Source organism: Alexandromys fortis, unplaced genomic scaffold (genome assembly GCF_014885135.2).
Source record: "Alexandromys fortis isolate MF-2015 unplaced genomic scaffold, M_Fortis_MF-2015_v1.1 scaffold_8_9099976_23576923, whole genome shotgun sequence".
Lineage (NCBI taxonomy): Eukaryota > Metazoa > Chordata > Mammalia > Rodentia > Cricetidae > Alexandromys > Alexandromys fortis.
In genome coordinates this window covers 10,456,186-10,480,644 of record NW_026067899.1, presented here as the reverse complement: position 1 = coordinate 10,480,644, position 24,459 = coordinate 10,456,186, and the positions used below count along the sequence as shown (strand labels likewise).

The 24,459-nt window shown below is 44.1% G+C and overlaps 1 protein-coding gene across 12 annotated transcripts in view; it reads right to left on the bottom strand.

Annotated features, from left to right (window-relative positions):
* The window catches only part of Rbms1 (RNA binding motif single stranded interacting protein 1), a 213,954-nt gene that overhangs the window by 69,692 nt on the left and 119,803 nt on the right, over window positions 1–24,459 (bottom strand). For 10 of the 12 annotated variants that reach the window (XM_050121549.1, XM_050121603.1, XM_050121579.1 and 7 more), the window contains exon 2: window positions 17,928–18,103. In XM_050121549.1, the coding sequence (XP_049977506.1) occupies window positions 17,928–18,103 (176 nt within the window). The remainder of the gene's footprint in view (window positions 1–17,927; window positions 18,104–24,459) is intronic. The other 2 variants (XM_050121560.1, XM_050121588.1) reach the window with 1 other exon arrangement.

Genomic DNA, 24,459 nt, shown 5'->3' with positions numbered 1-24,459 from the left:
CTCTCCCAGGCAGCTGCAACCCACGATGGACTTAGGCTAGAATCTTCCCGGTAAGCGCACCTTGGGGTGCTTACACACATCATTAGAAATGGGCTAGTTCAGGTGCGAGAATTGGCCTGTAAGGGCTAGAGTTCATGGGCCAAGCAGTTCTTTAAATGAATACAGTTTGTGTGTTGTTATTTCGGGCATGAGCTAGCCAAGCGACCGGGGTGTTGGGGACGCAGCCCTGCCGCTCTTAATTCAACACAACGCACTTAAAATACTGTTAATAAGAGGAACACAAATATTTCTATGTGAAACTTCCCATTATTTTTTTTTTTTTCAAAAATAAAAACTGTATGCATTCCAGGACTGAAAGCAAGTTGGGAAAAAAAGGGTTTATTGGGCTTTCACTTCCACATGGCAGTCCATCCCTGAAGGAAGTCAGGAGAGGAACTCAAGGAGGCAGGAGATGATGCAGGAGCCATTGAGGGGAGCTGCTTCCTGCCTTGCTCATCCTGCTTTCTTACCGAGTCCAGGACCACCGGCCCATGGATGTCATCACCCACAATGGGCTGTGTCCTCCCACACCAATCACTAAGAATATGCCTTACAGTAGAATCTTATGGAGTCATTTTCTCAATCGAGTCTCCCTCCTTTTAGATAATTCTAGCTTGTGTCAATTAACATAAAACTAGCCTGTATCCATCTCACATTCAAACATACAAGCTTGTATGTATGCAAATGTGTGCATACACACGAGATACACAGGTATCTGTACATGTCTAAGAGCTTGCCTATGCATGGCCATAGTCTCAATTAGCTTATAAAGCAACATAGAGTAGAAGAAGATAAAGATCTAAGGAGCCTTTGGCAGGGATACACGACACAAGGACAAAACCAATGCAGGAATGAAATGGCTTTGACAGGAATCTATTGTTTGAAATGTTAGATTTCTCCTTGTGCTGGCTGAGTCTGAGGAGTTTGTTTACCCGATGACTATCAACTGGGGCTGATCAAACACAGGAAAATGACCTGGGGGACAAAATGCCTGATTGACAAGAAGCTATCTCGAGCTGTTCTACTGCACACACACAATCTGATGATGACTGGCTCTGATAATGACTTTAAAAGTAAAAGTGTTGACTGTATCCCGAATCATGTAGAAAGAAAATAGATTTCCAAGTATCCTGTTGCCTTGAAAACCAACAATAAGGTAAAATTCCACAATCAGAAAACCAGATTAATTAATACCACGTACTTTCTGGCGATACTGGAAGATAGTTCAGTTAAGGATGATTTGGGATTATTAGTGTTTTGTGTGTGTGTGGGTGGGGGGGTAACAGGAAAATAACAAAGAAACAGACTAGTGAAAGTTTTAGTTCTGTAGGAAACAGAGTAGCCATGTCCTTCTCCTTGCTACAAATCAGAGCTGGAAGGAATCTGCCCAGAGTTTTGAGCAGTTGTCATCTGCCACGCTGACTGATGATAATTACTCATGGTCCTGCAGGGAGGGAAAGGCTGAATCCAAGAAGCCGGAAGAGTGGCCTCAATGCCATGTTAGCAGCTCCACTGGAGAGGGGAAGGGAGCTAGCATGTGGCCGCTTGACTGCAGTTTCCTGATCTCTGGTTCAGTTTGCTGATGTCACCAGGAAAGAGAGGCGGCAGCTTAAAGTGCTGGTTCCTTGTTTATCATCCTTTAATCTGTTTTGCTGCTGGTGACTTGCCTTAGAATAAAAATTAATTGCTGCTACAGAAACACATATAACAAGGGAACAGTAAAGAGATGAGAAAAGCGGGATGAGGAGAGAAGGGTGTGTATGATGGGGGGGTAGTATTAAGTTTTCCTTTGCCAAGGTCATTCCTAACACCCGAGTAATCTGCATCTGCAGCAGCAGAGTTAATTGATTCTATCTGGCCATCAAGATATACTTCAAGATGTAATTTGGGCTCTAAATTTACATTCCAATCTTCCTTAGTGACATACACAGTCATTCCATTCATTAATTAAAAACTACATACCAATCAACACACCTGCTTATAACCCCCCCCCCCGGGCAAGTTGTATAGAGTGATATTTTTAATCATGTATGTGTTCAGTGTCCATGGGTATCCACGTGGGCACGCCTGCACGTGTGTGTAAGATGGAGGACAACCTCGAGGGTTGTCCTCAGGAACAGGGCCCATCTCCTCTGAGATGGGGTCTTTCATTTGCTGATGCTCACCAGTTAGGCTAGACTGGGTGGCCAGCAAGTCCTAAGCATCTACCTGTCTCCACCTCCCCAGTATTGGGATTAGAAGGGTACAATCATATCAGGCATTCTTACGGGGTTCTGGAGACAGCACTCCTGTTCCATTCAGATGTTTTATTGAGCCACCCCCCAGCCTCTGCACAGTACAAAGATTTAAGGGTGGTATCCTGACAAGTTAGAAGTGCCAGGAGACGGGTAGATGTGAAGCCCAAGGTTAGACGTAGGCAGCATGGTTTCTTCACATGGTGGTAAAGGCAGGCTGCTTAGAAGGTGACCCACGCAGGGTCTTAAGAAACAGATGGAGGGAGTCAAGGGTAGGCAGAGAATACAAGTCCAAGGACTGGATGGTAAAACTAGATCCACCGTGTGGATGAGCACTCGAGAGCTCTCCATTGCTGGCATGAGAGAGTGGAGGAGAGGTCAGAAAAGTCATTGGAAAAAAGCAAAGAGCAGACAGGGCTAGAGCCACAGCAATCGCTGTGGAAGTCTCAGTGGAGATCATGGAATAGACCAAGACTGCTTTGTCCTACACAGTATTCGGACCCAGAGCCTACCTGTACAGCTTGTGCAGTGTGGACAGCAGTGGAGTACGGAGATTTCAGGCACACCCAGAGATGTTTATCTTTATGGCTCATCGTGGTTAAAAAAAAAAAAAAACATGCAAAGACATGCTCACACTGGGACAAGTCTACAACGGTGACACTGTGGCCCCAGCACGCCTAAGACTGCACTGCAGGGACGTTTGTTAAGTGATCAGCTACACCTGTGCAGAGGGGCGGGCCACTAATGTGCTGCAGTCCGGGAGGCCTGCGAAAGCCTCACCTTGTTCTTCGACATGGCATTAAATCTCCGCTCTTGACATCGCTTGCTGGTGGGGCCCAGGCAACGGCCCTGAGTCAAACAGCACCAGGGGTCAGAAAATCATCAGATCTGTGGGCAGAGCTCTGTGAAGATGCATGACCAATCCTAGAAAACTCAAATGATGTACCAGCGATGTCTTGTTTGGCCAGGAAGGTGTACAACCAGAACAGACATCCAAACAGACAGGCAATCATAGAGAACGCCTTAGCATGTGTAGGATGGGCTATTTCCAAGAGATGACTCTTTAAGAATGCAGAATTCCAACCTACGGGTAATTCACAGGCTAGAACCAGGAATTGCAAACTGTGATTTTATTTGTTTGTGTGTTTGTTTGTTAGGGTGGAGGGGTCCTGCTGTATAGCCCTGACTGGCCTGTAACTCACTTCTTAGATCTACTGGCCTTGAATGCAGAAATACAACCGCCTCTGCCTTCTGATTGCTGGGACTAAAGTTGTGTGCCACCAAGTCCTGTACCATTGCTGATTTTTTTTCTTAAATGTAACTAAAATACAAGCGCAATAAGCCTCTGGGGCTAAAACACATGTCCTGGCTGGGTTCTTTCCTACCTTCAAAATGAAGAAAGGCAATGAAATGGGTCCCTAGTACAAATAAGCAAAATCACACACTATATGCACACACACACACACACACACACACACACACACACACACTTCTTCCTTTCACACTAAAGATGTCAATCAAGCTATGAACTGCTGTGAGGCACAGTTTTGAGTGTTTGCTGATTTTAACGATTACTGACAATTCAGAGAAATGTTGTGCATTGACTTTTTTTTCTTTGAAGGGCCCTTAAGAGAAGGGATCAGATTTCCTGGCCGGAGGAATGGCTGGCCATCAGATGTTTGACACAGCACCAATCTTCCCAAGGAGCCACTGTGATAGGAGAAATGACTGCTATACAAACCGACAAAAGTCGGTGATGAAGCAATGTTCTTTGTCCTACAACATCAGAACAGGTAGGTGGAGAGCATTGGAAATATTGATGTATACCTCTTCCCCTGAAAAGGTCAAGGGTTCTGGAAAATATATGTGCGGCAGCGCAGGACAGCAATAGAAAGTTAAAGGTGAACAGAAAGTAAAGCCAGGACAACATCACTCCTCAGATACAAGAGCCAGATAGCTGAACACCTCTGGACTGCCAACACGGGCTTGGTCTCAACTTAGAATGTTTTATCATCAAAATAAGAAGGACATGTAATTATGAAAATGAGTCTTCATTGAAGAGAAGCCCTGAGCCAAAGGGTATTTGAATTTTCTCAGCTCTATAGTCAGAAGGTACTTCCTCAAGGTAGGCGGGTGGTGGGTGTGTCTTTTCTCATAGCCATACCCTGTGTGCAACGCCCGTCAAATGACAAGGGCCTGGCTACAGGCAGATAGTTCTAGAGTTAATGTATAAGGCTATGATGGCTTTGAAACCCCAGTGAAATCTATGCTCCCTGGACTGATTATCAAAACAGGCTCTGAGAAGGTACTATATCATCTATTTTCTGGGTTACTATTACCTCTGAACCTTTAAATAGGACAGACGGTAGGAAACGAGGACAGATGGATGACACACTTTAACGTGCTGATGACTGCATCTATATTAAGTTGCCTCATGTGCCGATACCGGATGAACATGTTTCTTGTCATCTCTCTGGTACATTTGAACTCACACGTGAGTCACTAAGAAAGTTTACTCAGCTTTGCTATTTTTTTTTCTTCATTTGGTGAGTTCAAGCCTGTGCATGCTCATTCATATAAAATTGCACCAACGACCTACATCCACATCACTCTCAAACACACACCAAACCAGAAGCAGGTACGACTGGTTGGCACAAAGCCTCCCAGCGTCCAGGGACCAGTTGTATAACAGGGACCAGGCTGCCAGTGGAATCATGAAGAAGTGACGTCATAGGCTGGCAGGGGTTCTACGTTTTAGGAGATCCTGTCTCACTTTTATGTCTACTGAGAAGCTTGTCAACGGCTGTGTGATTAGGAATTTGGAGACACCAAGAGTTCCCACTGTGTCCACCTAGATCAAACTCATGCAAAAATCTTCTCAGAAAATAAGTTAACAACTGTTAGATGTATCTTAAAACTGATCATGCATGTGATTGATAAATTCCCAAAAGCTGTACAACCCAAATCAGACAGAGATGTCAGATATTTGACACTTGACATGTCAGTCACTGCTCTGGCATGGCAGCTGTCACCTGGGAGCCCTCATCTCAGATCTGGGAGTTGGCCTCACTGATAGGTTTGTAAATATTGCACATTTCCACTTACAAAATATGATAAAACCACTACTTTTAAGCGTTTTATGTGAGCTTTTGTTTAATATTTCATTTTGCTGGGGTGGGGGGTTGGTCTTACTTAAAAACAACAACAGCAACAGCAAAACAATAAACATGGTTGGGACAGTGCTGCTACAGGCAGAAGAGGCCCCGAGGCTGGGTGAGTCTCCCCTGGTCAAGAAGACCCTATAGTGGAGACACGGTTCTGTTCCTGAGAGAGAAATGGACTTGCAGCTCCTTCACCCTTATGAGCAAGGGCTCGGCTGCATTTGTTGCTCAGGAAATTTAAAAAGTCAAATCAAGATCAGCTGTTTCGGAAGACACGCAATTCCTTTTGACCTGGACACTTCCTGATCCAGCTTTCTCAGTTATCAACTAGGGAAGCCCCCTGAGTCAGAACCTGTTCCTGGGAGGCTTTTATAAAATAAAACAAAGACTAGATCGCACGACAGCAGAACACAAACCCAAGCCCCTAAATATCAAAAGCCCCTTCAACACCTTTCGTCCTTGCGAGAACTGTGTGCCACAGACATTATCATCATCCTGGCTTGCGGGAGGGGGGGGGGGCCTGGGCACAAAGAGTTGAGCGATTTGCTCAAGCAAGGGGCATGGGCAGGTGGGAGTGCCATGGCCTCTCTCTATTCTGACGCAGCAGCTACAGGAGAGTCTGGACACGCAAAGCTTCATTCTCCTAGGCACTCCTTATGTTTCTTTTTTCTTTAAAGGGCTGAAGTGGGGTGGGCCAATCACAGTAGTCATCAAGAGGCTGTTTCATAATCTACTCAAGAGGTAGAGAGAGTGAGCACACCTCAACAATCAAGATACCAGGTTCTTGATTCTAAACAGAAGGGGCAAGAGTTCAATAAATTTTGAAATCAAATGCTCAAACTCTTTAACTTCAAAAATCTGAGCCAAAATTAATTACTATCTTTTAATGGTCAATCGTGTAGTATCAAATGTCAATTATAGGTAATGAATAAAAGGATGGTATGGAGAACGTCTTAAAACACAGTCCTCCTTTGTACTGTTGACTCGCTGATCTCACTACACCCCGATACCACAGTCTGCAGGTGCTTAAGGTTCTAATGTACAATATGCATGACTTCTACACTTCATCTCCTGATGACTGATCATACCTACTGCAATGTAAATGCTCAGTTTTTAGCTGTGATAACACACTTCTCAGAGAATCATGACAAGAAGAGGTGGACACATTTGTCACAGGTGCAAGTTTTTCTTCAAACAGATTCAGTCTACTCTTGGTTGCATCCATGAGGTGGCGAAGCCACATGTATGAAGGGCTAGCCACAAATCATCTAGTGAGCTACATCCATGGAGAAAGAGCTACGCATGAAGGGGCAGTGATGGCTTTATCATTTGTGGCCTGGATCTAGAGATGATCATGAAACATGCCGGAAGAACTCTTTATATGCAAATGTTTTCACAGGTTTCATCTGCTTCCAGGACCAGAAATGTCTGCTTCCTCTTTTCATCTTTAAAGAAACAGCCCCTGGACCATAACAAAGTATTCTTTGTAATTCTGGCAATTTAAGTATGAGTGTGAATGAAGATTGATGGTTTGACAAAGGGTCCTTCCATGCAGAGGGACATTACAGTTTATAATGGAGACAGGCAGATGCTCCTACATACACAGAAAACAAGAAAGATGCTGGTTTGTTCCCTAGAAGCAGTTTAGGCCAACCTAAGTAGGTGAGAGAGAGAACAATCAAGGAGAGGACTTTGGCATCTCTTGGCAGAGCCACACACATGGCCAGGACTGTATGTACTGAGTCTACTTTATTGCTAATTACAGGTACCCTATTTATGTTTTAGGTAACCCACTTATGTTCATTGTACCCTATTAATGTTTCAGGTACCCCATTTATGGGGCTGCACTTCTTCCTTTGACCAACTTCTCACCAAAATTTCCTCTCAGAAGTGTCCAGTTTGAAGCCAAATGACCCTACTCAAGGACGCTGCCAAGCTTCTGGTACATAAAAGCCATTGTTAAACAAGTTAATCCCTCGAAACGACTATAATATTTTGGTTTGGAGTTTTCACTGGTTATTTTTGATTGAGGTTTTGCTATGTAGGGCAGGCTCAGTAATATATTTGCTATGTTACCCAGGCTGGCTTCAGAGCTGTACCAGTTCTCCTGTTTCAGCCCCCAAATCCTGGGATTATAGGTATGGACTACCAGGTCTGGTTCTACTATAAAATTTTAAGAAAAATTTCTGGAGAAACACAAATATTATTATTCCCGGCCTCTCTGCTAAAGTTCTAACGTACCTAGGGGTCAGTGAGCAGTTCATAAACAGGTCACTTACTCCAGATGACAATCATAATGTTTAATTACTAGTCTCTTTTCTGCAATGAAGATTCACTCGTGTGGAACTGGCGGCTTACCTCTTTCCATTCAGTTGCTACACTTCAAGGACACAAGTTCAGAAAGCAAATAGGTACCCAATTTCAAAAGTTTCACCCAAGAGTGGGCAAGTATTTCCAGCAACCATAAAAATAAATGCTTTCCCTTGATCCTCATATCTGTAATGATTCCAAACTCTTGGTTTTCTAGCCCAGAATCTTCCAGTTATCTTCTACTCCTCTGTGCTCCTAGACACACCCTCTATCCCACATTAGTTCAGGGCTAAGCCCTGAGTTGGTTTGAGTTATCCTGGCCCCCCTTTACTCCAGCGTCCAAGACTGCTCACCACGTCCCCAATGCCCCAACAACCACAAGACAGAGCAGGAAGATGAGGAGGTACCCTCTTCAGTTCTGGGCCTGGGCAGCCCACTGCATTAAGACTCATGCAAAGGCTAGCTTTCCTTGGTCACTCCTATCACACGAGATTCCTGTAGCAGCTACAGCTCTACAATCTCTTGTACGTTATTCAGTAAAACCCTCCTAAAAGGTGGGCAAATGCACCTTAGTGATGGTCCAGCAACATCACCAGCATGGTGTTTATAAATGTTTGCTAACTCAGATAAAAAGGAGACGCATCCCTTACTTCTGCCAAAGAATGACTTGATCTGCTTTAATCAAATGTATTATTCATTCACAAGAAAATTATAATGTTCCTACGCAGTCCGTTCTTTTCTAACACAGTGTCAGGATTTGTCAGACAAAGATCCCTAAAAGAATGTTTCTTTTTATCAAACTCTCGCAGGCATCAAGCAAATAACATGACGTACCTTCTCTGTGCTGTGCAATGTCAGAGTGTTGCACGTTAGCTAACCATGAGCTCTGTCTCGGTGACCAGCTACACACAAGGGGATGGCTCTGTAACGTATCAGGAGAGATAGATTCTGCCTCTTTTCTCAGGCCTCTGCTCTGAGCTTCTGATTCTGCTGACTGGTTAAGTGGACTTAAGGAGGCCTGTTTGTTGTTTTTTTTTTTTTTCTAAAAATCTTGCTAAATCTATGATGGCTCTCTCAGGGGCCTTCAGGAACAAGTCTCTGTAGATGGCAGCAAATGGAAACACATAGGCCCCGGCGATGAGCGCAAGCAGAGAGATCAGGAATGCGTTCAGAAAACAGTCCTTGGAGCATGCATTTTGGAGTCCGAAGAGTCAAAGTTCAAATTTTTCGGCATCGACCATGTTTGCTGTATGATCCTGATCAATAAGAAGTCTCCTCCAACTTCCTAAAACTTAGGCAGCATTACCGGGTGCAAAACTGGTCTGAGGACTGAATAAGTCATTTCCGCATACTAACCAGCATCCAGCAAGAATTAAATATAAACTCTGGCAGAGAGGATCATTTAGACATTTATATATAGCACATGGATTTTCCACACATGTTTTCTCAAGTTCAGTTTTGTTTGGCCCATCAAAATAATTAAGCACATTTGCCAGGTGCCACGTGATCTTTCAGGTCTTGATATAAGGACCTACTGAGTGCAATTAGCATATCCAGCACCTTAAGCACTCCACATGCCTCTGTGATAGGATCGGCTACAGGAATGCTCGAGAATATGTATTTTACAATACACACCATACTATCGACACTAGTCACCCTCGTGTGCATTATATCAGTCCTTACTCCAGCTCTGCACCCACAGAACACACACATCCCTCGTTCTTCTCTCTCCCTTGTACGTTTATATGAACTGGAGGTGGGGAAAAGGTCAGGGGAAAAGGTTGTAAATTTCTGAGATTCATGGCAATTCAATAAGGACACTCTAAGTAAAACCCACCATAACTGCCAGATAAGAGATTTTCAAGGTTTTCACTCCAAATGACAATACACACATTTACCCTCACATACCGGTCAAACACCTCCAAGGCGTTGCTACAGAGAGCCAAGGTTCACATAAACAAACAAGGAATAGGTGTCTAACAGACACTCTCTATGCTCACAGAAGACAGGCGGAGTTCATACACCTGTGTGATATGATCATTTTGTTCAGGCTTCCCAGGTACATTCTGCTAAGGCCGATAATGAAGGTGGGGTGCCAGCTGCCTATGTAGTTTGGACATTGCAGGGCAAGATGTCTCTTTCTCTTTGTTATCCTAAGAAGCATTCCACCCCCAAAGACAACTGGCAAAGTGAACAGTAGGTACCCAAGGTTACCAACTATTTGACAGAGGATAAATCAGAAAATAATACAACGGAGTTCTGCCGAAATGTCAAATACACGCACATAGTAGGCACCTCGCAAACAAGAGCGTTGGAGGCTTCAGCGACTCATGAGGACACTGGAAGCACTGTGGGTACCACTATTTCTAAACGTGCTGCAGCATGTACTTGAATCACAGGAGGTCTTAGCAGAGGGAGGCAAGTCGTGTAGCTTGAAGGTGGCCAGGCTCATCACCCAGGACCTGTATTTCAGTAAGGTTCTACTCTGTGTTTGTACAGGGCAACTCTCAAGGATTAAATACCATGTTGACTTTAGAGAATTGCCTTCATCCTAAAAATAAACAGTTCTAATTATAAAATCAAAGACATGGTAATAGAGGTCGAAGCAAGAGAGTTTTCTATTTGGAAACATGCATTTGTATTTCCTGGGAATTCTTTTTTTTTTCCTAATAGTACAGCTATTTTTGTGAATTCCAACAGTCTTTAGAGTATATTAGTAAAATGTCTGTTGTATATAAAGTGTTTCTTACATTTCCAGAATTCTCTCCCAGGAGGAAGGAAAGCAGCACCTGAGGTGATTAAATACATGGCTGAACCAAAGACAAATGGAGGAGGAGCCGATGAAACACAATATTGTATCCAAGTTCTTAACTATGTTTTGGCTAGAAAAAATTTATGAAGATTATCTATTTTTCCCAGTCTCAAGTATGGCATCTGTTCAATTCTTCAACTACTGGGAATCTCAGACATACTGGCCAGGAGAACAGAATTAAGTTACAGTTCCTAACTCAACAGTTTGGCTTGGCACATTGGCACTTCTTCGTAAAATGGAGAGAGACAGTCAAAACAACGGGCAGGATGCTGGGGTTCCTTGGCATAAGCCCTTGCTGTGCGTTCTCTATTGTGCTAATAAGCACAGCTCCAGAACTATTATGATTAGTATTCTGCTTTGTTTTTTATTTTGTATTGAGAATCTTTTAGCTACATCAAGCACCCTTGAGAGGCTGTAGACAACTTTGAAGGGACACATTTAACCAGAACTATTTTCCTAATATATATTGTCTGTTTCTACCCCCCCCCCCACGCCCTTCAAAGAAATCTAAGAAATAAAAATGAAAGGTTTGGTTTTCAGTAGACTGGGAACATGTAAGCCTGGAAAACCCCAAGACATGAATGGTGACAATACGATCAATTTGTTTTTATTAACGATGCTACAAAGCAGCAACTGTAGCAGAAACCTACTCATTTTGGGATAAAGCAACAGTCACTTATTCCCAGGGCAGAGGAGAAATATTCCAGAGGAGAAAGCTGAAGATATTCTCTAGTTAGACGTGATGGAGATGCAGACAGTGGGGTTACTCCAGATTGCCATTTTGTCTCATTAGCTTCCTTTATGTATTTAGACAATAGAGGAACTTAAAACTTTCTGTATCTAAACAGACTTTAAATAAATATTACATTTGTGTGTGTGCATGTGTGTGTGCCCGTATACAGGTGCACATGTGTGTAGGTCAAAGGACAACTTTCAGTAGTGGCTGCTTTTCTACCACCATGTAGATCCCGGGGATCAAACTTTGGTCATCAGACATGGTGACAAAGGTTTTTTGTTTGTTTTTGTTTTTTTAAATCAGTGCCTGACAAACCAATTGTTTCAGAACAGTGGTTTACTGGCCTTATTTGTGAATCTCACTGGGAGAGTATGGTCACCATGGGAACATGGTGGGATGCTAGAGCCTGGGTTCCAAGAGGGGGCCCTTAAAAGCTGGCCCTTTCCTGTGTTCTCTCAGCATGTCTCAGGCTTTTCCTGTACCAAGAGCAGGGCTCTTACAGTCATTTTCAGTCAGGCTCATTTCTCAATGTCCCCACTGGAAAGTCACAGCCATATTCCTTACTGTCCCAGGACACAGCCCATGGGCATACTCTGTCATATTCCCTACTGCCCTGTGTCACAACAGGCAGACAGGCCCCGCCCTACTTCCTACTGTCCTGTGTCACAACAGGTGGACAGACCCCGCCCTACTGTCCTGTGTCACAACAGGCGGACAGGCCCCGCCCTACGTCCTACAGTCCTGTGTCACAACAGGTGGACAGGCCCCGCCCTACTGTCCTGTGTCACAACAGGCGGACAGGCCCCGCCCTACGTCCTACAGTCCTCTGTCACAACAGGTGGACAGACCCCGCCCTACTGTCCTCTGTCACAACAGGCGGACAGGCCCCGCCATACTTCCTACTGTCCCACGCCATAGCCACTGGGATCTATTTCACAGCTCTCATGGAAGTCACCTCCTCTTACACCTGAGCATCCTCTCCCCTACGCAAGCCTTCCTCCTGGGCTCAGACCCACCATCTGGGAGAGAGCGAAAGAGGGAGGAACAACACTTCTCCTCCTCTCCAACAGGAGCTAAGTCCCCTGTGAAGAATCAACTCCAGACCCTTTGGCTTCAGATCCAAGGTACAGATAGACTTTCCCACCAGTGTTTTCTCATTTTTCTCTCTTCTCGCTCACCGGGAGCCCCGCGTAACAACCAGAGGTACTGTAGGATACCAAGCTGTGAACCAACAAGTTTTTACTTCGTCTTCCTCTGTCTTTGAAGCACCAGCATTCTCAGATTCCTAGAACTTTTGGGCACCAGCAGCTGCCCTTCCTGACATGCTCTGTGTCATTTGAGACCCAAATTCTGCCTCATGTCTGGAAGCTACTTTGTGCCCTCATATCACGTAAATCTGAGTTTTCCTCAGGTTTTCTCGCCACACTGCCACAGGGGAAAAATGTGTGCTCAATTCTTTCTCAAATGATGGGTGGCTGTTTCTGTCAACTTCTGCTGACTTGTCTTGCTTTTCTAATTCACTTTCAAAAGAGCTGTAATGTATCCAATGACCGGGACAATTTGCAGAGAACCAAAAGCAGAGAGGAAATCAAAATGCATTAGGTATCAAGACCAGTGATTCTATTTTAAGGATTTTAAGGATACCCCTTTCAATTAGTACGAGTCTGGCATGTCAGAGGGTAGAGTCAGTTCCAGGCTCAGATAAACAAATCAGAGGGCTACTGAGCCAAGAAAGCGGTGGGCAGGCAGGGTTAGGAAGAGGGAAAGTAATGCGGGCAGGGGAGGAGCACTGTTGGAAATCCACACATGGCCCTTCAGCTCAAACACCTTCTTGAGACAGCTACAGCCCTGGACCTTGCAACAGAGCCTGGAGCTGCAACAGTCTCTCAGCCAGCTGAGGCCTGGGCTCCTACTGGAAATCAGGGATGCTCTGTGGAACAAACTGTGCACACGGATACTGTTTCTCTTTGCTTAGTTAGCTTGAGACGCCCTCCCTGTAGCCCAGGCTGGCCTTGGAACCCCTGCTGCTTTATAGCTTCACCTCTCAAATGCAGGGCTGGGAGGGACAGCCCACACCGTATGCCACTCCAAACAGTTGGTCCATCTTCTAAATAAAAGTGTGGGCAAAATGGATAATTTCCCACGCCGTAGTAAAAATAATAACCAGGAAGGAATGAGGAAGGTTGCGTGACCCTGAAACCGGCCGTCTACAAGTACCCAACAAAAGCCTGAAGGAAGAGGAGGCTTGAGCTATGTTTATTCAAACTACTTCCTTGGCTCCCCCAGTTTCAAAATCACAATCTGGTGGGTTTTTTTTTCTACTCTTTATTTTTGAATGTAAGAATATACATACTTAAAGCTTTTCCTAACAGGGTTTTGATAAAAAGAAGGATTGATATTTATTTGGTGACAGGGACTGGATCAGCTGTCTTTCTTTCACTATTCAAAAAATGCAAACTCCAAAGTGGGACAAAAATCTATTTTTTTTTTTTTTTTTGCACACGGATATTATACCACAGTAGAAAATCCCACATCTAACGGTTTGTGGTAAGTCATAGTCAAAATGCAGACACACTGAAAACACTGTATAAAGTTACTTTCATGATATGGGTATGTGTTTATAGGAAACATAACTAAATTTTGTGTACAGACTTGGGTTCCTTCCCCCAGATATCTCACTGTATACATAAAGATATTCCAGAAGCCCAAAACGTAAAATACTTCTTGTCCCAAGCACACTAATAGAGGAGATATAACCTGGATTTCAATTTTTTTTTATAACAACTCTGTAATGAAAGCTCTGACCTACTTTCCAGGCTACGGACCGAAACACTAGACATCTGCCTAGCCCTGTAGGTAGTAGATGGCACTGGGGTTTCAAAAGTTTGCAGCCCCACCATCCTGTCTTTATAAGGCAGGTGAGGAATCTGCAGAGGTTAAGATACTGCTAGCATGAGCCACGCTGCCAAGTAACATAACTGGCATGTGGAGAGCCGGACAGCATGGGGCCGAAATGCAGACCGTGAGTGGTGCATCTATGACAAGCAGGTGCATGGGCTTAGCATGGTCCAAGCATGAAGGAGGCACGGAAAACCTGACCACGGCCTCGTAGGATTGAGGGGAAAAACAGAGAACAATTTCAGGTGAGGTGGCAAGGAGAGCAAACGTTCTTTCCCGCCACACCTTAAGCAGCAAGGAAGTAAATGCCCATAATGTGTGACGAGGAGGGAGAAGGACAATGGGGGGTGGTCCGGAACAACTCCAGAGCTTTGCAGTGGAGAAAATCAATTACCTAAGTCACAGTTTTGAGGTAAGGAAGATACCAGTGAATTTGGGGCTCAGATAAGACACTCAAGTAGAAAAAGTTGAGAGTGTGGAGCACTGCTGGGAAAGAGTAATAAGCAGAGGACGCCGAGATGAAAGACGGCAAGACTTAGACAGAGACTAGACACCAGTGACAATATGGCAGACACAAGGGCAAGGCAGGAGCAGCTGAGACCCTGAGCACGCGAGGAAGCGAGCCCCTAGAATTCTATTAGCTCATCTCAGGACTGTGAGATGAAAGACCTATCTTTTTAATATATATCAGAACACTCAACCTGGTATTTGATTGGCTTGGCTTCAGAAAATGGGGAGAATGAAGAGTATCTGTGGCCCAGGTCTGACAAACCGGTCTCTTCTGCTCCCTGAGGCACTTCATCTCCTAAACATGACGGGCTTCAGCGCTGACAGTCTCTTCTTGAGTAGATCGGCTAGTAGAAATGGAGGAACCCCGAAGCAGCCTGGAGTTACACGCTCTCTGCCTTTCCACCCACACTTCACATTTTAGAGCTTGTTGGTGTCTTCCCTAAAGCACTCCTGCAGATGTATCTACTCGCAGCCCACATCACTCGACCATGACCACCATGTCCAGAATCAGAGCCTCCTCTCTGGTTTTCAGTTGCCTAATCTTGCTGCCTTCCCAGCTGACATGCTATGGCCCACACCCCCTCCCCATCTTGACCATGGTGGTCTACATCACCCATTGTCGTGTGTGCTGCATCTGGAAGGCTGACTTTACCATCAGAACTCTTCACACCACAACATTTACCTTTCCACTGTCAGCTCTCCTAACCTTCTAGCCGTCCCATGTTCTACTTCCAAAACCTACTTCGTTTTCCTCTCCAGTGTGTAAAATCTTTGCCATACTTGCTTCTGAGCTCCACGCATTATTTTTTATGGAAAGGAACAAACATTCTTGGCATCTTTTTCCATTTTCAGACAACTGGAGCAAAGCTAAATCTCAGAAGAAACAGATCATTGATTTCAACTGTGGCTGACCTCCATCCCACCTCCCCATCTCCAGTGTCCAGGTCAATTAGTGCTAAGTTTGCACTTTTAAAATGTTTCTCCCCCTATTCAGAGGTATGGATTTATCTACCCTTCCTGCAAAGTTTCCTATATTCTTCTATAATCTCTATGCTTAAAGGACTTCCTAGGTCCTAAAGGAAGCCACTCCGCCATAAAGTTGGCATCACTTCGAGGCCACCAACTAGTTACGCTTTCTCAGAAGTAAGTCAAGGTCAGAGCACAAGTGTTGCTTTATGTCTTTCTCTATACTGTAAGACACACATGGTCAGCAAATAAGAGTCTGTTTTTATTCAATTCTCTGGGTGAAGGAGAACAAAGCCGGTAGCGGATTTTGAGGCAGCATCCCCCTCATCAGTGTTGGGTCTTGCCTCCATAGATACAGCTGCCAAAACGATCATCAGCATTTAATACCAAACCTGGGATCTTGCAAGAGCCTCCATTTATAAATGACAAGACATGGTGAGAAGGGCTAAGTTACTACTACTAATGATAACAGCAAAGAGAATAGTGGTTACAGATATTAAGAAAACCTACACACATCAAAGAAACCAACAACAAAAATGGAGTAAGTGGTCTAGGGAAAAAGTCATTTTTAGAAAATGATTTGGTTCAATAAAAAAAAAAAAACTACTGGTCCTAATTTTGAAGTATATTTCTGGTTTATAAAGCATGGCATATGGATCTATCATTTTATGGCTCCTGTGCTTTCTCCTTGACATCAACTCTTACATAACTCAAAACCAGCTGAGGAAGAGCTTCCTTCTGAAATCCTCTCCTTTTAAACCTCAAGACAGAATTTGCTTCGTCCCCTTGTCCCTACGGTGTACTTTTAGCTTCTTAAGACTCTACGGCGCTCTATCCACCTGTAATTATTCCACAGAAGCATCAGAAGATGCCAATGAAAGGACAGTAGCAGACAAGATAGCCAAAGGCCTATTCACGGTCTTGAGGGCTGCAGCGGGGCAGGACATGCCTGGCAGAGTTCCAAACTCCCAAGAGCTAGATTTCCTCTCAGATCAGACCTCAGTGTGGGACGTGATGCATTCCCCCAGATTCCAGAAGGACTGGACCGGAAGGGCGATAAGAAAAAGGCACAAGAAGCTCAGCTTCATGGAGATGGCCTTCTGCACAACCCTCGAGAGCCTGGAGGAGCACCATGCATCGCCCCACGCTGCTTCTCAAAACAAAGCAAATCAAGGCCAGACTGTAGCTTTAGCCTCAGTCTGAAAATAATGCTCACTAGTTTTGAATATTTTTTCTTTCCCCCACCCCCAAATGAGTAATGAATCTGAGCTTTACCCAGAACTACAGAAATGAGATGCCATCAAGCAAGACATTTGGAAGGCAATGGGCAACACTCTCTAGCAGGCGGCTCAATGTGCTTATGCAGACTTTCTTTTTCTTTTTTTCTTTAGTTTTTTTGGTTTGATTGTTTGTTTATTCGAGACAGGGTTTCTCTGTGTAGCTTTGGTTCCTGTAGACCAGGCTGGCTTCAAAGTCACAGAGATCCACCTGCCTCTGCCTCCCTCGCGCTGGGATTAAAGGTGTGTGACACCACCGCCTGGCTCAGAATTTCTTTTTGTAAAAGACCATTACTGTCCTCGGATAAATACAAAGTGCTGTTATGTGTAAGCTGTGCTCAATGAGATCTGATGTTTTCAACTCTTTCCGCAATAATCTTTTCTCTCAAAGGTACTTCTGGCTCCTTGGTTTATATTAGTATTTTGTCACTTAGCTGCAATAATGTAATTGCAAGGAATAAAACATCTGTATTCTATTTATCAACATTATTTGTAGAAGATGCAAATTTACTTTGGAACCGGAGGTGTTCTTATTTCCAAAGGACAACCCAGTGATTGATATGCACCACAGAGCTCCAGGTGCCCATGAGAGTACAGGGAGTACCCTGCATGAACCCAGAGTTGACACACACTCAAGACGAGGCCAGCTTGTTAATCACTTTCTGACAATACTGTCAGCAGATTTCTCTCACAGGATTCATGGGCCCCTTGCAGGCTTCCATGGAAGAGGAATACTCTTAAAAAAGACCAAGCCATCAATTCTTATTTTACTTCTCACGTGCCAATTCAAACTGTATCAAGAATATGCTCTAACTTCATCTATATGTGGGCATTCTGAATACTGAGAAAATGCCCAAGAGCTTAGCGCTTAGAGGGTCTCATGTTTTTATCCTCTGCCCATCTCCTGCAACATAACTTATATCCTCTATGGCTATGATCAAGGAAGGCTTCAGCAGCTAAGGCACTCAAAACTATTATACTCACGGTTGACAGAGCTTGACCAGGTCTTGATCAGTGGTGTTGGGGGGCAGGCCTCGGATGTAGAGGTTTGTCTTGCTCAGCTGATCCCATCCTGAGTTGCTACTGCTGCTACTGTTGTTATTACTGCTGGTGGTGCTGGGACTGGGAGGGGCCATGGGGTGCGCTGGGACCAGAGACTGCTGCAAGCAAAAAACAGAGTGTGTCAGAGCGGAGCTAAGGGGTCAAGCACCACTCAGAGGCTATGTGAGCTACAAAAATAAAACAAACAAATAAATAAAATAAAGACACTGAGATTAAACAAAGATTATCCTGAGCTACTGTGATATAAAATTCAACTTGTAGGGAAAAAAAATCTATTCATTTTAAGACAAAACCAAAAACAAAAAAAAAAAAACCCTTCTTTCAACATGAAATGAAAGATCTTTATTCAGCAGTACCTGAAATGTGGATAAATGTATAGATAATCAATTTATTTGCACATTTTAAGAAACGTTATCTCCTGAGACTCAAAATTAACTTACATGAAGTCACATGATATCATCTTAATATACAGTAATTTAGAAATCACTAATTTTGAAACAGTGTCCAGATTCTGAAGATTATCTAAAAGTAGTTGACTATTTGATTCAGAATACTCTTTTAAAAGAGACCTCTCTTAATATGTAAGAACTTTATAGTTTCAGCCAGAGCTGCAAACTTCTAAGTTAGATCCTTGGCTTCTGGAGACATCTGGATGAGATTCGCCACAAGCTGCCTATTCCTCTGGCAGACCCTGTGAGAATGCTGTGGCAATCAGAAAGCTTTCCTGGAGCACATCTTGCAGAGCCTGCTTGGCTCTCCAGTCAGCAGACACCTAGGTTGGTGTCTGAAGCGCACACACCAGATACTGCTGCTTTGCGAGCTTCTGGAAGGAAACCCCAGCTCTCTGACCCTCTGCCCATGCAAGACTTTTGAGGAAGTTAAAGGGCTCAGCCTGAGGACAGTGAGTAGGACCCAAACTGTCCTCACAGGCAATGTGCAGAAGGGCAGGTATAGTCTCCTTTCTATTTTCTAAGTGACAAACATATGAAGCCAAGAGCAACACACACCCAGTTTGAACACACGAACTTACATACTTGCTACTCAACAAAGATTTCAAATATTGACGCTATACATTTACAACTACAGACAAAAATGCAAGGCATATATATAGAAGAAAAACTAAACTCTACACCAGAAAAATGCTAACAGCACACATATATAATAAATATACTCTTGTTTATCTTGCTAGCCATTTTGGATGACTGCTGCAGACTCCACTTTCTGCACCTAGCTTCTGCCAAGGCATGCTAAGGGCACAACTTGAGCTGAGAACGCAGAGACTCTTTCTTCTGGGCCTTTTCCTTCCTCCCTCCATTCTGGGTCCCTGCTAAGTTGTCATGCAAATACTTCTTCATCTAAAGAGACTCTTTCAGGAGGGGAGTTCCTGGAAGAATAAACAAAGAGTGAGGAAATTCTACTTCCTTAAGAGCTGAACCTGAACTGGGACTTGCTTCATCCAAATCCCAGACTGCCCTGCCTGAGATCACACCCTTCCCCCCTGTGATTCATGCCTTTCACTGGCAGGCAAGTGGATTCACACACTGTCCGTGCACCATTAGTTTTCCTCTGAAGACACCGGTTTCTAAGTATTTATAAATAAAAATTTGGTACTCAGCCCTGTCCCCTGCTCTGATCCAGATGTCACACATGGATCTTGCCTTTCTTCTCTCAAGTCTCTCAGTATCTCCAGTTACCTACCCTCTTCTTCTCGGGGTTGGATTGAGGTACTAGAAAGGTACAGTCATTAGCCCCCATCTCCCAAGCTCTGACTGACAAGACAGCTTATAGCCACAGACAGAAGTAGCTAAGCCTGACTTTTCTCTTCAATGGGACGTGATCCGTGCCTAAGATACCATCCCAGAGCACAAGGTGATTGGAATTAACCACAGGACAGAGGATGCTGGCTACTGAACAACACCAGGGATGTGTTAGAGGATATCTGTACACACTGTGCCAAGGTGTACTGCTGATTGGTATAATAAAGAGCTAAACGGGCCAAAAGCTGGGCAGGGAGAATAGGCTAGACTTCCAGGCAAAGAGAGGAACTAGAGACGAATCTAGACGCACAGAGGAGATGCCAGGAGACACAGTGGAAACAGGATGGCACGTGGCAGACGTAGATGGATAGAAATGGGTTAAGTTATCAGAGCTAGTTGAAAACAAGCCTAGGCTAAGGCTGGACTTTCATAATTAATAATAAGTCTCCATGTCATTATTTAGGAGCTGGTGACCCCCAAAATAATCCATCTGCAGGGATGAAGGGCTAGGCTGTGGTTCAGAGGTAGAACACTTGCCTAACAGGCAGAGTCCTGGATAAAACAATCATGTGTCGGCCCGGGGATGACAGCTGTTGCTCGGCCTCTCCCGGCTCCTAGTTCTCTGTGGGAACACAGCAGGGGCAAGCGTACGTACTAGCAGACATATGCATTCCAGGACTGGGTCCATGCAAGCCCTGATCTTGTCTGGTTCTGATGGGGCATGGTGGGCGTGGCCTTGTTCTGATCAGAAGAAAACATCTGGGTTATTGTTAATTAGGTGACTCTCTGGAACTAAAAGTAGGTTTTCTGTATGTATTTACTGTTGATAAAAGAGATAGATGATCTGTGTTTCTGAATATATAATTGATGTCTGACTGGCATCCATATTTATTTTCACAATACTTTCCCAGTAAGGGAAGCAGGTAAGGAACCTGGGTCTTCCTTTTGGGCTGCCAGTTAGAGTACAGGCGCTCCCAGAGCTCAGATTCCAGGAAGGACAAGAGGGTCCCAAATTCAAACATGGAGGACCATGAGGCTAGTGACTCCTCGACAGCACAAGGTTCAAGTTAAATTTTACCTAAACATCAATACTTCCTAGAGTTAGCTGAAGACAGGCAGATGCCTGAGAGAGAACGAAAGGGTTTGACTTGTTTAAATGTGTGTGTGTGTAATTTTAAAGATGAACTATTTAGAAGTCACTAAGTCCAGGCTAGGAGGAACATAGCTTAGTAGCAGGCATTCACAAGGATCTGTGTTCAGTCTCTGGTGCCATCAACACAAACAAACACATAAAACAAAACTCATAGACAGTCTGCGAACTCATAGCATAGAGAAGTGTCCATTTGCTAAGGGATGCACGTTATGTCCTGCTTTCTACTGAACTCAACAGACAGACAGGTAGAGCACTGTCCTCTCATTGCAAAGATGAGGGAACTGTGTCTTGGGAGCGTTTAAGCACTGTGCAGTGACACCCAGTCAAGTAGGCGGCAGGCAGGGCTGCATTCTGAACTGAGATCTGCCAGACAACAAAGTCAGAACCCCCAAACATGGCCCGTCTCTTCCATGTGCCATATTGCTTTGAGTTTCCGTGCCCATCCTCTTGCATCCTAATTACCAAATTCTTGCGATTTTACAGCGTGACTCTGCTCTGCTAGAGTAAAAGGTGCCTGTGGGTTACTCTAATTAGCGCACTGTGAACTAGTGGAGGTAAAAACCCCATTAGCTTGAAAAAGAAGGATTAAATAAATCCTGCTTTTATAAACTGTTTCCCTAAAGAATGGCTTCTGAGGTGGGGGAGTAAAAGCTTAGAGACAGCTTGGTATGCACATGACCTTAGGTTCAACTCCACACTGTGCAAGAAATGATGAACAGGAGTTAATCTTTGTGTTTGTGAAACAGGATCTCACTATGGAGGCCCAGGCTAGACTCCAACTCACGATCACTGTGCCTTCCCGGGCACTGGGATTGGAAGTGTATACCACTACACCCAGCAAAAAGAAGGGATTTTGACAGGCACAATGGAAAACATGATGGGGTTCTTTTAAAAATTAAAAAATGAGAGTCTAGGGCTGGAGAGATGGCTCAGCCGTTACAGGCTAGGCTCACAACCAAAAATATAAAAACAAGAGTCTAGCATGTGAGTCGTATGTAGAATCCCAGCACTTGGGTACCTGAGGCAGGAGGATCCAAAGCTGGAGGACAGCCTGGCCTAGACAGTGAGACCATAAACAAAACCGGAGCTATCATATGACCTAATAATCACACTCCATCTAAAGGAAATGAACAAAGCAACATCTACACTTCCTTGATTACATCACCAACTGTTCATCAAGGCCAACAACCAGTGACAAACTAAATGCCCACCAAGTGATGAATGGGTGAAAAAATGTTTACACACACACACACACACACACACACACAGAGTGGAATACTATTTAGCTACTAAAAATCACAGATGGAACTAGAGGTTTTATGTTACGCGAAATGAGACACAGAAGTGACGCTAACCCTAAGTAAAATCTGAAACAGTCCATCTCGCAGTAGATCTGAGCGTAGATGACGACTACAGAGGCTGGGGAGATGAGAGAGGATGGGGCTGGGGGGAAGGGTTATCACACAGAGCTAAGCCACAACTAAACAGGAGGAAGAGGCTTTGGCATGCTAGTCCACAGCAACATGAGGAATGATACCTTGAATGAAATGTACATTTCAGAGGGCAGAAAGGACTTTGAAAGTCTTCAACACGAAGGAGGGATGTTTGAGGAGAGAGGTTTATCCGGATTTAAAAATAATACAATGGACGATACGTTGGAAGGTCACATTACTCCATTAACAAGCACCACTGTGTTTTCTAAAGTATCAGCTAAAGCAATTTAACTGATAATTAACTAATAAAAGCAAATAAACCATTGATCTGATAAAAAAAAATTAAATATGAGAGAATGACTTCCACACGTTTTCTGGAAGTCACCGAAAAATCATGCTGAAAATGGGGAGTCAGGCTTTTCAGAATGCTGGCCATGAAGTCGGGCAAAAATCAAACCTTCACTCATAGATCCAAAGAAACACTGAGTCTGTCACTACAGCTTCAGAACTTGATAAATCCCAAGCAACTATACTTGCAGAGTATGCGTCTAGAAGGAACAGATGGTAATTTAATAAAATAAAATAAACTTAAAAAGGATAACTTTCACCTGCCTGCTTGGTCACTGATGTCTCCAGCATCTGCCTAGGAAAATCCCCAGCCTGCCCTGCAATGTGAAAAGCCACCCTGAGCATGAAGCTCACAGCAGATCCAACATTCTAATCAGGGACCTGCTGGATGGTTAGAGGACCACAGTTGGTGCTCATTCAGCCCCAAAGAGCCCGATGTCTATCCCAGCCTTCCCTAGTTTTTCACTTAACGAGGTTTCCTAACAGACCATACTTCTTGTCTCTCCGTGGGCAGAGAAAACAAGGTAAGAGAGTTTTCATGGTAACATCTGTCTGGGCTTAATTCATATCTTAGTTAGGGTTTCTGTTGCTGTGATGAAGACCATGACCAAAGACAACTTGGGCAGGAAAGGGTTTATTTCATCTTATACCTTATAGCCTATCATCTAGGGAAGTTAGGGTAGGAACTCAACTCAGAAACTGATGCAAGAGGCCATAGAGCAATAGTTCTCAAGTTGTGGGTCACCAACCCTTTGGGGTTCAAATGACCCTTTCACAGAGATCACCTAAGACCACCAGAAAACAAGGATCTTCACATGATTCATAACAGAAGCAAAACAATGAAGTAGCAATGAAATTAATTTTAAGGTTGGGGGACACCACAACATGAGGAGCTGTACTAAAGGGTTGCATTGTGAAGGCTGAGAACCACTGCCATAGAAGAATGCTGTTGTCTTGCTCAGCCTTTCTTCTACACCCCAGGAGCTCCTGCCCAGGGGTCGCAAGGCCCACAATGGCCTGGGATTTCCCTTATCAATCAGTAATTAAGAAAATATCCTACAGGCTTGCCTACAGGCCAATTTTAGGCATTTTCTCAACTAAGATACTCTCTTCAGAGACATGGTTAGGTTTGTGTTTGGTTGACAAAACTAACTTGCAGGATTTGCAGGCCAAAAATTGATAGAAAACTAAACCAGTGGGGAACAAACAGGTGGTTGTAATGGCAGATGGCTTTCTACTTCTGCTTGGGTAAATGGTATCAGCAGAATTTCCTGTTAGCACTCAGGGGGGCTTCTTATGTGAACAGCATTCTGGGAGCACTTTCTGCAAAGGCCGCAATGCCCACCTTACCAGGAAGACCCGCTAGGAATTCTTCATTCACCCAGGACTAGAAGCAGGCCAAAGGTAAGCAAGGTTCTGTCCTTACATCCTACACCCCTAAACAACACCAGGCACGTCTTCTACATCAATGCAAGGAGAAAAGACCTTTACAGAAGCAATACTAACTATACGTGAACTAAAACCCATTAGTCACCATGTAATTGTTAGAGATGGTAATTCAGCCAAGACCATTAAAACTAAAGACCTGACATTTGAAATGTCTCATTTCCTTTCTATCACTAATAAGCCAAAGAATGCCTGTCTTCCTCCCATGGCCTTTCCTTGGGAACCTCCCTAAGAAGTCCAGTGTATTTTAAAGGGAAAGGAAACCCAGATGGACCTTTGAAGTTGCCTCTGATCTCTTTTAAGACTACCATGTTGAT